The sequence below is a fragment of the Hemitrygon akajei genome, chromosome 6 (genome assembly GCF_048418815.1).
Source record: "Hemitrygon akajei chromosome 6, sHemAka1.3, whole genome shotgun sequence".
Classification (NCBI taxonomy): domain Eukaryota; kingdom Metazoa; phylum Chordata; class Chondrichthyes; order Myliobatiformes; family Dasyatidae; genus Hemitrygon; species Hemitrygon akajei.
The window spans coordinates 83,382,603-83,395,173 of NC_133129.1; the positions used below are offsets into that span (position 1 = coordinate 83,382,603).

At 40.8% G+C, this 12,571-nt stretch overlaps 1 protein-coding gene across 5 annotated transcripts in view; it reads left to right on the plus strand.

Annotated features, from left to right (window-relative positions):
- LOC140729196 (palmitoyltransferase ZDHHC1-like) overlaps nucleotides 1-12,571 on the plus strand; it is a 42,393-nt gene that overhangs the window by 9,254 nt on the left and 20,568 nt on the right. For 4 of the 5 annotated variants that reach the window (XM_073048689.1, XM_073048688.1, XM_073048687.1 and 1 more), the window contains exons 4-7: nucleotides 1,186-1,287; nucleotides 3,212-3,336; nucleotides 6,028-6,183; nucleotides 9,107-9,222. In XM_073048689.1, coding sequence (XP_072904790.1) covers nucleotides 1,186-1,287; nucleotides 3,212-3,336; nucleotides 6,028-6,183; nucleotides 9,107-9,222 — 499 coding nt within the window. The remainder of the gene's footprint in view (nucleotides 1-1,185; nucleotides 1,288-3,211; nucleotides 3,337-6,027; nucleotides 6,184-9,106; nucleotides 9,223-12,571) is intronic. The other variant, XM_073048691.1, reaches the window with a different exon arrangement.

Below are 12,571 nucleotides of genomic sequence, written 5' to 3' on the forward strand. Positions count from 1 at the left end.
AACAACCTTCATGCAAAAGGCAACAAACTGTGCAAATATGAAAGAGAAAAGAAATGTAATAAATAAGCAATAAATGTCGAGAACATGAGATGAAAGAGTGTTTGAAAGTGATCATAGTTTGTGGGAAGAGTTCAGTGATGGTACGAGTGAAGTTATCCCCTCTGGTTCCAGAGCCTGACAGTTGAGAGATAATAACTGTACCTGAACCTGGTGATGTGGCCCTGAGGCTCCTCCACCTTCCTGCTGGCAGCAGCGAGAAGAGAGCTTGTGCTGGGTGGTGGGGGTCCTTGATGATGAGGCTGTTTTTCTGCGACAGTGCTCCACAGTTACTTTTGATATTGAAGAAAGAGATGCAAATACTAAGTAAGGTTTTAGGAAGTATGATATTCAGAACATTCAGAGTAAAACAGCACGGTACTGCATTATCTATTGAACATAATACATTGGAGCACAATTAGGCCATTTGGCCCATCAAGTCTGCTCTTCCATCCATCATGGCTGATTTATTATCCTGCTCAACTCCATTTTCCTGCCAGCTCCCCATAAACTTTGACACCCTTACTAATCAAGAACTTGTCAACCTCTGATTTAAATATTATTTGGCCTCCATAGCTGTCCATGGCAATGAATTCCACAGATTCACCACTCTCTGGCTAAAAAAAAAAGTTCCTTCTCATCTTTGTTCAAAATGGAGTCCTTCTATTCTGAGGCTAGACTTCCCCGCTACTGGAAACATCCTCTCCATGCCCACTCTATTTCGGCCTTTCAATATTTGAACGAGATTCCTCCTCATTCTTCTACACTCGAGTGAGTACAGGCCCAGAGCCATCAAAGACCTCTTCATTAACCCTTCCACTCCCAGGATCATTCTTGTGAACCTCCTCTGGACCCTCCCCAATGAATATTCTGATCTGTGCTCTCCTTCAGACTTTGACTGTTCATCTGTTACAACTTCCCGCCATGTAGTTTCCCTACAGATGCTGTTTTAGAATGCTCTACAATTTGTAGGCTATTTGCACTGCAGTGTTAGTGTAATTTATTTGTATTTTGACCAAATCAGAAGCACACTAGGACCCTACAGTTATTCCTCTGTGGGAAAAGTATAATAGTTCCTACTTTTTCATACTTATTATAATTTTAGGATGATGGATCATTATAGATTTTTTTTGTATATCTGATTCACAGGGCTAAAAGTTCCAAGCACTGCACTAAATGCAACAAGTGTGTATTTAATTTTGATCATCATTGTAAGTTGCTCAACAATTGTGTAGGAAGCAGAAATTACCGGTAAGTCAGATTTTTGTATGCTTGTCAATAAGAAAAAATACACATAGCTATTTCCTAATATTTTTGAGTGGAACAAAAATTGAATTAAACAGTTATGACACAGTTAAATTGTATAGTCACATGGTCCTGACTAGAGGCTGCGGTCGGGTCTGGTTTTAACATCATTAAGTTGAAACTTGGCCCAATCAGAACCAGTTCAAACACAAACCAAACTGAAGTACTTAAATTTTCAACCAGACCCTGACCATCACTGTGAATGTAAGTCTCGTATGTACTGTTGATTGGAGGTATGATATAATGGTCCTGATATGCAGTATTAAGTGGTGTGGTTGTATCGATGGTTTTGCCTAATTCCAAGTGCTAACTTACGAAGTACTTTATTTCAGTACATCTGTCAAGGTTTTCATTCAATAAGGTGCAGATGATTTAAACTGGTGTTACTGGACTCACTGCTGTCAGTTTTTCTCACGTTTGGGAGCATTGTGTACCAAATATATATCTCCAAAGTATGTTCAAAAATTGTGTAACTGTACTTTGCATCTTGACATTTAAAAGCCATGTTTTTTGTGAGGGTGCACAGAAATATTATGTAGAAAGAAATTGACGGAATGTACTGTTCACTGAATGCTTTGAATATTGGAAATCCGAGCTGGAAAATGAATGCCTCTTTGCTTTTGAGATCAGTTTTGCAGGTACCACTAGATGAGGATATTTAACCTCCTGTTTGATTGTGGGACAAGCACAACATTTCGTTTTTCAGTTCAATATTATTTTGCTTTCCCTGATTAAGGTCATCCCATCTCAGCATTTGCTCCAGTTTCCAGATTTTGGTTACTGGTTTATTATTGTTATGTACCAAGATATAAAGGAAAGCTCGTCTTGCATACTGCTCATACAGTCAAATCCTTTGAAGTAGAACAAGGTTATACAATATGATGATACAGCATAAAACCGGTACAGAGAAAGTACAGTGCAGGTAAGCTGTATAGTGCAGTATCATAATGAAGACTGCAAAGCCAAGAGTCCATTTTATTTTACAGAGGAGCAGTCTTATAGCAGCAGGATAGAAGCCACCTTGAGCCTGTTGTAGTTGCTTTCAGACTTGTGCATCTTCAGCCCAGTGGGAGAGCGGAGAAGAAAGAATGACTGGGGTGGGTGGGGTCTTTGATTATGCTGGCTGCTTTACAGAGGCAGCAAGAAGTATAGACAGAGTTCATAGAGATGAGGCCGATTCCCGTGATGTGCTGAGCCGTGAACACAACTCTCTGCTGTTTCTGCAATCAAAGCCAAGCCGTGATGCATTCAGATAATCTGGCGGCTCTCCTGTACTGCGACGGAGGGTTTTGGAGAATATTCACCAGCTACTCGAAGGTTATCAGATTGGCTGCCATGCTGGTTGCGTCAGGTGGACCTCACTACATTACCAAAAGCTAAGAGAGGTGTTTCCATTTCCTCCCAAATCCCAAAGATGGGTTAATGAGCTGCTGTAAATTGCCCCTAATGTGCAAGTAAGAGATGTGATCCAGGGACTTGGTGAGAATATGAGGAGAATAAAAAGTGAGAGTATTGCAGGATTGGTGTAAATGGAGAGCTGTTGTTGCATCAAGGTGTAGCACACGCAAAATGCTGGAGGAACTTATCAGGTCAGGCAGCATCATGGTGAAAAATAAGCAGTAAACATTTCAGGTTGATACCCTTCATTGGGACTTGGTTGACTGTTTATTCAGAGATATTGAAGAAAAAGTTCATATTTTCTTAATCTTTGCTGAAATTGCTCAGCCATCCCTTCTGCACCACATCTGTTCAATAGGCTTTGACGGCAGAAAATCAGTAGAATTTTAACAGTTCAGGTCACTGAAGTCTTTACAGTGCACATGCTTTAATACTCATTAACTTGACGTTTTTAACTTGCTTTCTCATGTAGGTACTTCCTGGGCTGTGTTATCTCTGCTGTCCTTGGTAATCTGGTAATCATCACCATATCAGGCTTTGTCTTTGTTGGATTCTTTATCAATCCAAAACTGCTTCGAAGCAGCCCAGAATTTGGATGTAAGTTTATTTGCTAAATTTTAATTTGGTAATGTTATGTCCCGGGTGCTTTGTACAACGCAAGTTATTTTGCTACCTGTTTTAAATGACTGAATGATGTGAGGATTGTTTCAGGAGTCGCTTCTATTTTGAATCTTTTTCTTGTGTGCTCACACAATTATGTTTATGAATAGAGATGTCTGATGTTTTTGCCTCCTTTTGGTAGGAGCCCAAGATCCTGTATAAAGACATTGCAGTTCCATTGGCTTGTTTTAGCTAATTCTCCAGAGATGATTTCAATTTCCCTATCAAGGGGTAGTGGTAGATGCAGGTACAATAGGGGCATTTAAACAACACTTAGATGGGCACGTGGATGATTGATGGAGGGAAGGGTCAGGTTGTGGTTAAATGGCCTTTACTCTGAAGAGCCTTTACTGTGCTGTAATTTCTCTGAATCCCATGTTACAAGTGGAGACGTACACTTACACAATACTTTCTCTTGCATTGAGCCATTTTATCAGTGAGGACAAAATAACCCACTGCCATTGTTTATTAGTTGAGGCTAACATTAGACTCTGGGATTGTACAAGACTACTGTGGAAGAAACAACACAAATTGTCAGGTTTGACTTCTGGTCACTGTGCTGTGGATCCATAAGATTTGGACACGAGTCACTGCTTTGAGTGGGTTAACAGCCACAGACCAATCTCTCCGTTGCTACACTCTCTGCAGTCCAAGGATGCGAAGATGACAAGAGGTGTTTCATGGTGCTGTGTTCCTCTGTGAGGCACATTTTCCCTTGGGGATTTGGAAAGGGTTCAACAAATGAGGCTATGGGAAATGGATGAAATTCAAGGATTGGGGATCATGGAAGAAATAGAAGCAGATTGTGGGGAGGTAATGGGTTCAAACATTGTGACTTAGTGGAAGTGCAGTAAAGGCTTTGGGAATACGTACTTTAAGGAGCTGACCATGGTACTGCATCTTCCCACAATGCTTTGCAGGTGCTGAGCTTGGCAGCACTGCACTCTGACCTGTGTGTTCCTGTGTCAGCTGACTGGAGGAACTCGGCAATAACTTTAAATGCAATTGACATTATACCAAATGTTATTCCCTCACTCTTTTGTGTGAATAAAAACTGACAATATTCTTTTGTTTCTTTTAAACATTTGTATTTTTCCTGACATAACTTCTGTATGAGCAAAACTTATTCTGTATCTCAAAATTTTTGGATACTGATTTGTGAAATCTGTAAGTGAATTTCTGTAACCTAAGTGGCTTGTAACCCAAATGCAAGGTTGCCTGTAGATGTCAAAAGAGAAGAAGTTCAAGCTGTGGGATCTTTATAGGTTCCTCAAGAAGGCAGCATCCATCATAAGGACTGCCATCACCCAGGACGTGCCTTCTTTTCATTGCTACCATCAAGGAGGTGGTACAGCACTCTGAAGATACACCATATAACCATATAACAATCACAGCATGGAAACAGGCCATCTCGGCCCTCCTAGTCCGTTAACCCACTCAAAGCAGTGACTCGTGTCCAAATCTTATGGATCCACAGCACAGTGACCAGAAGTCAAACCTGACAGTTTGTGTTGTTTCTTCCACAGTAGTCTTGTACAATCCCAGAGTCTAATGTTAGCCTCAACTAATAAACAATGGCAGTGGGTTATTTTGTCCTCACTGATACACACTCAATGTTTCAGTTTTTTTCCCTTCGTTATAATATTTCTGAACGAACAATGAATCCAAGAACCCTTCCTCACTTTTTACACTACTTACGTAATTTAATTATATAGGTAGCAAGATAGAGAGATATACTTACTACATACAGTACAGTGCGAAAGTCTTAGGCACCTATGTGTAGGTGGGGTGTCTGAGACTTTTGCATGGTACTGTAGTAAGCTTATATATTGCACTGTACTGCTGCCACAAAAATAACAAATTCATGACGTATGTGAATGGTGATAAACCTGATTCTGACATGAGTCCCTGTTGTGGACAGAGTGGGAAGGGAACAGGAAGAGGGGAATCCTGATTGGGAAAAGGAGAGGGGAGAGAGCAGGAAGCATGAGGGAAACATTCTGTAATGATCAATAAACCAATTGTTTGGAATCAAGTGACCTTGCCTGGTGTCTCAGGGCCGGGTACGTCTGCACCCATGTCACCCCTGCCCCAGCACTCCTGCACTGCCACCTGTCCCACACCCCTCCTGCATATAGTGTACACCCCCCACAGTGACTGAAATATTATTGCATATTAGTGTCTACAGTATACACCCCACCCCCAGAGTGACTAAAAAGCTTATACCATGTTAGTGTATTTACTTTCTTTGAACATTTTGTAAGTCCCACTGATTTTATTGCTCTGATAGAATTATTTTATCACTTTAGGTAGCTTTTCAAAATCAGGAAGTCATTGAGCTTGCAAAAAGTTTGAAATCTTCAGTTATGCTTGTAGAAATGTGGATAAAAGGACGTGCATTGCAGATTAAGTTTGATAGTTTTATGCCAAGCGCAATTCACAAAAGAAACAATAAGGGCTTTTATCCAGTTTAAGTCCTTTTATGGCATCAGGCAGGCTGATTGTCAACTGAGGTTCTGTTGCTCTGAATCTTCAGAATTATATCTCGAACCTTTAAAAAAAGGGTAGACTGGGAAAGAACTGGTGGAACTTAAATCAAGTTTAAACTTGTACTCTTTATTCCAACAGTGGTAAATGATGCAAATACCTGGCTTGTATTTCTGCCATACTTTTCGGTTCATACAAACATAACTACCATTCTTGTTCTCGCTGTGGTCACTATTGGACTAAGTCTGACTGCACTGATACTTTTGTGCCTGCTTCTGTTCTTCCACTTCTATCTCAGTAAGTAATGTACAAAATGTCTGCTCCAGTTTTAATGTCAGTAAGATTCACCGCTAGTATACTGTTTTTTATTTAAAGAAATTAAGACTCTTTAAATTATGTCTTAAAGATTGTGTTACAAGCAGATGATTGTTTAAAAGTTGAACTTGATCAGTTCTCTACTATGGAAAGTATCTACTTTGACAGATCATAGGAAATATGACAGATGATAAAATAGGCTTAACATACAGTATTTACCACAGTCGTACAGACTAATCCTACTTTTCCGATAGAGAACTCAATTTTTTAAATAGAAATTTGGATTTCCTGGACTGTTCCTTTTAATTATCAGCAGCAGGGTACTGCTCCATAGTTTTAGTTTTGCCACTTCTGTTCTGCTTTAAGGGTGCAGACCTCAAACCTTGCATTACTTTACATTTATTTTCATGAAATAATTGAAAATACTTGGTTAATCTCACCCAGAGGGCAGCATAAATGTAATATTTCATTGGATTACTATTCTAGATGAATGGCAGGGTGGAGAATCATCTCTACCAAAGGAGGTGTAAGGCACTCCTTGCCTCTGCTAGTCTACAGGTCATCCTTGGTCAAGGTGTAGCACCTGCTTAGTGCGCCCCCCCCCCCACCCCCCAAGATCAGGGTGACATGAAGCCATGGGAGCAGGTGATGGAAGGTCATATGAGCAGCTGGTGCATATCATAGGTCCTGGTTATGTGACCGCTGACACCAGGAAATCTCTGAAGAATATTGATAATAGTTAACAATAATAACAAACACATTTAATCATTCCTGATTCTGACGGGACAGGTTCAAATTTTGGAACAGATTCAAAGAATGTAGAAATGAAGGTAAATAGAAATGACCTTTGCTCTTCTCATACATGTTCAATTCACCATCAGATCACTTAGGTCTCATGGTTCTGTGGCTCTTGGTTGTATTCAGATTGCAAAGCCAATTCATTATTAGGAAAGTGGACATTCTGAGATTGAATTTTTTTCAGATAAAGAAATTAATGTATTATAGAAATCAAAATATAGTAATTGAAGACAATAAGACACAGAAGCAGAATTAGGCCATTCAGCTAATGAGTCTGCTTGCTTTTGTATCATCTCTGATTTATTTTCCATCTCAACCCCATTTTCTTGCTTTCTCCCCATAACCTTTGACGCTCCGACTAATTGAGAACCATCAAAATTACACTTTAGATGTATCCACCGACTTGTCCTCCATAGCCATCTGGTGAGGCTACCCAGAAGGAATATGAGTTGTTGCTTCTCCAGTCTGAGAGTGGCCTCATGACCGTATGCGAGGCCATGGTCTGACATGTCAGAATGGGAATGGGAAGTCAAATTGAAATGTGTGCCCGCGGGGAAATCCCATCTTTTTTGACAGATGGAGCAAAAGTGCTCATCGAGTGGCCACCCAGTCTACATCGACTCTCACCAATGTAGAGGGAGCGTCACCAGGAGCACCAGATACAGTAGGTGACCCTGACAGATTTGCAGGTGAAATGTCGCCTCACTTGGAAGGACTGTTTGGGAGCCTAAATGGAGGTGAGGGAGGAGATGTAGGGGCAAGTGTAGAACTGGTCATGCTTGCAGGGGTAAGTGCCAGGAAGAAGATGAGTGGGGAGGAGCAAGTGTCCCAGGGAGTCATGTAGAGAGCGATCCCTCCAGAAAATGGCAAATTGGGAGAGGTAAAGATGTGCCTAGTGCTCGGATCATGTTGAAGAGGGCAGAAGTTGGGCAGAATGATGTGATGGATATGGAAAATCGGATGTTTTTTGTACAATCTTTTACAGCCTTGGGTTATAACTTGAAGACAATTGAATAATTCTAGAATGCAGTAGCTGTGGTAATTATAGAAATACAAGTTTTACTCCAGAAAGGTTGTTGGATCCGACCTGATTACATGGGCATTAATTTCTCTAACCTATGGTAATTTTTCCTGCTCTCCCATCCCTCTTCCATTCTCCAATCTGGCTCCCCATTGCCCCTTCTTTTCTCCTCACCTGCCCATTACCTCCCTCTGGTGCCCTTCCTCCTTTCCATTCTCCTATGGTCCACTGCCTTCTCCGATCAGACTCCATTTGCCTTTACCTCTTCCATGTATCACCTCCCACCTCTTCATCTATCATTACCCTTCCCCATCCCATTTACTCTCTCCCTCCCCTTGTTTCACCTATCATCCCCCACCACCTTATTCTGGCTTCTTCCCACCCCCCACATCTAATCCTGTTGAAGGGTCTCAGCCTGAAACATCAACTGTCTATTCCAGTCCAAGATGCTGCCTGGCCTGCTGACTTCCTCCAGCATTTGTCTGCGTTGTTCAAGCACTTGCAGAATCTCTTCTGTGTTTCTGATTTACTGATGGCTCACATGTTTTGCCTGTGTTTCTATCCATTAAATTATGGCCAGAGTTGCCTTTTTGTTTTTCAAGATATACCGCATGCATGTGTGCCAATTCTCCAGCCATAAGCATATACCTGGAAAATATCTTGGTAATATTCCACCTAATTGCATTTTTATATGAAAGCAATTCAGAAGCAGGCTTTAAGAATAATTGCAAAAACAGTACATGCATCCAAAACCACTGATAGTAGCAAAAATGAACATTTTAGAGTTTATCAGATAAAACCTCAATGTTTTCTTGATACAAGTAGGTTCTAAGTGTTCAGCATTAAAAAATACATTTTGATTTTCTTTCTAAAGTATCAAAAGCTTTTAAAATATTTTTACATGTATTTTTCAGTTTGCTATCTTAGTAAAGTTTACTTCTAAATTTGAATTCCATTTATGTCCAAAGCCCACCACTAATTTCCAAAATGAATTTAATAGTAATACTCATTTTGCAAGACATTGTTAGAGATTCAATGTAGAATTTGCAGGTGGCACATAACTTGGATATGTTCTTTCTCTGACAGTGTGGAAACGACTAAGCACTCATGAATACACAGTTTTACGCCGTCAACGGCAAATGTCGAAAGTCTCACCACAAAATGATGATGATATAGAAGCTTTACGATTGAAAGCCAATCAGGTAGCAAGGTGTCAGTTTTCAATAAATGATATGTACGTTTTATAACTTCTGATACTGTCCTGTGCCTGTTCAGAAAACTTTGCTTACGTTCTCAGATTAAGCTGATTAAGATATTGACAGTGGATTGTGAATCATGAAAGAGTGGCAGAAACAGGGAGAATTTTGTACATAGAGAAATGAACAGGTTGATAGATTCTAACTAATAAAATGACACAGGTTGGAATTTAGGATATAAGTAGTCGAGGAAGATTTGAGTAGAAGTAAAAAATGGTAACGTGGAGGCCTACTAAACAATGAGATATCATGCTAGGAAACATGAAAGCATGTACAGTACATCTGTGCTCCAGTTATGGACAATGAGGAAGGTTGTCAAATGATACAGCAGGATCTAACCAATCAGGAATGTTGCCAGAGAAATGATGGGTGGAGCTTCATCTGGACCTGTGTGAGGTGCTACACTTAGGGAGTTTGCATGTAAGATGAAGGTATAGAGTTTCTGGGAGGATTCCTAACAGCATTGGTATACAGAGGCATTTTGGAGTACGTCCATAGCTCCCTGAAAGTGGCACCTATTGTAAGAAGGTGATAAAGCAGGCACAACATATTTGCCTTCATAGGCAGTGGTGTTCAGTGTAAAAGTGGTGAAGTCATTTTGCAGCTGGTGTGCTAGAATTTGGAGAATTGTGTGCAGTTCTGCTTGCCTCATTACAAGAAAGAGGTAGAGGCTTTGAACAGGGTACAAATGAGTTCACCAGGATGTTGTCTGGATTAAAGAGATCAGCTATAATGACTTTTTTTTTGTACTGTCAGAGGCTGAAGGGAAGACCTGACTGAAGTATGCGGTCTGAATGGAATGACGTGTTGGTATGGCACTGAAGTACAAGTGCTGCATTGTATCTCAGTACATGGGACAATAGTAAATCACTTTCCAATGTAAAATGGTGAAGCATAGGTAATCTAGATAGTCAGAAGCATAAGGGAGTCTACAGTGGCTGGAAATCCTGAACAACACACAAAGTTCTGGAGGAACTCAGTAGGTCAGGTGGCAGGTAAAGAAGGAATTAAACAGTCAACGTTTCAGGCCAAGACCCTTCAACGGTCTTTGTTTCAGAATGGAAATGTTAAATGCTAAGAAGGATAGCACTAAGGTGATGGTGGGGGTGGGGGGAGAAGAGTTCAAGAGTTTACATGGCAAGTTTCTTGTACAGCGGTGAGATCAGCACTGAGATTGTGGTTGAATAATAAATTTAAGTGACGTTGACTGAGGAATGATCAGAGGAATTCAATTTCAGGGTATCTCTATTGTCCTCTTGAAGATATTTTCAAAGTATCTTTTGTTTCTACTTTTAAGCAGGTAGATCAAATCTCACTCACATAGCACCTCTTCCTCCAGTATTGCACCGATTATTGTCCAAGTTTATTTAGACAAAATTGATAATAAGATCACTAACCATAATATTCCTGAAATTACTTTAAATATGAAAATGTTTCCAAAGACGGGAGGGTGAAAATTATTAACCACTGATTGAGGCATACAAATTAGATAAAATAATAGATCAGTTACTTTCTGCTGCTAATGGATGAACTTCAAGAGTTCATGGAAAAGGCACTAGCTGATGAAAGGTGGTCAGTGGTGTTTTAGTTATATTTTGTGAAGAAAAGAACATCAATTTCTATCAGGGGTTTCAAGGGGTGTTGATAAGTTGTTATGTAAGAGATAAAACATAGAAAAAAACATAGGAAACCTACGGCGCAATACAGGCCCTTCGGCCCACAAAGTTGTGCTGAACATGATGCTACCTTAAAAGTTACTAGGCTTACCCTTAGCCCTCAATTTTTCTAAGCTCCATGTACCTATCCAAAAGTCTCTTAAAAGACCTTATCGTATCCGCCTCCACCACTGTTGCTGGCAGCCAATTCCACGCACTCACTACTCTCTGAGTAAAAAAAAAACTTACCACTGACATCTCCTCTGTACCTACTCCCCAGCACCTTAAACCTGTTCCTTCTTGTGGCAACCATTTCAGCCCTGGGAAAAAGCCTCTGACTATCCACACAATCAATGCAACATTACCTCACGGCTCCTAAATTCAATTCCACAATTGATGAAGGCCAATTCACCATACGCCTTCTTAACCACAGAGTTCACCTGCACAGCAGCTTTGAGTGTCCTATGGACTCAGACCCCAAGATCCCTCTGATCCTCCACACTGCCAAGAGACTTACCATTAATACTATATTCTGCCATCATATTTGACCTACCAAAATGAACCACTTCACACTTACCTGGGTTGAACTCCATCTGTCACTTCTCAGCCCAGTTTTGCATCCTATCAATGTCCCGCTGTAACCTCTGACAGCTATCCACAACACCTCCAACCTTTGTGTCATCAGCAAACTTACTAACACATCCCTCCACTTCCTCATTCAGATCATTTATAAAAATCACAATGAGTAAGGGTCCTAGAACAGATCCCTGAGGCACTCCACTGGTGACCGACCTCTATGCAGAATATGACCCGTCTACAACCACTCTTTGCCTTCTGTGGACAAGCGAGTTCTGCATCCACAAAGCAAAGTCTCCTTGGATCCCATGCCTTCTTTCTTTCTCAATAAGCCTTGCCTGGTGTACCTTATCAAATGCCTTGCTGAAATCCATATACACTATATCTACTGCTCTTTGTTCATCAAGTGTTTAGTCACATCCTCAAAAAATTCAATCAGGTTCGTAAGGCACGACCTACCCTCAACAAAGCCATGCTCACTATTCCAAATTATACCTCTCCAAATGTTCATAAATCCTGCCTCTCAGAATCTTCTCCATCAACTTACCAACCACTGAAGTAAGACTCACTGGTCTATATTTCCTGAACTATCTCTGCTTCCTTTCTTGAATAAAGGAACAACATTCGCAACCCTCCAATCCTTTGGAACCTCTCCTGTCCCCATTGATGATGCAGAGATCATCACCAGAGGCTCAGCAATCTCCTCCCTCACCTCCCACAGTAGACTGGGGTACATCTCATCCGGTCCCGGCGACTTATCCAACTTGATGCTTTCCAAAAGTTCCAGCACATCCTCTGTCTTAATATCTGCATGCTCAAGCTTTTCAGTCTGCTGAAAGCCATCACTACAATCACCAAGATCCTTTTCAACAGTGAATACTGAAGCAAAGTATTCATTAAGTACCTCTGCTATTTCCTCCGGTTCCATACACACTTCCCCACTGTCACACTTGATAGGTCCTATTCTTTCACGTCTTATCCTCTTATTCTTCACGTACTTGTAGAATGCCTTGGGGTTTTCTTTAATCCTGCCCGCCAAGGCCTTCTCATGGCCCCTTCTGGCT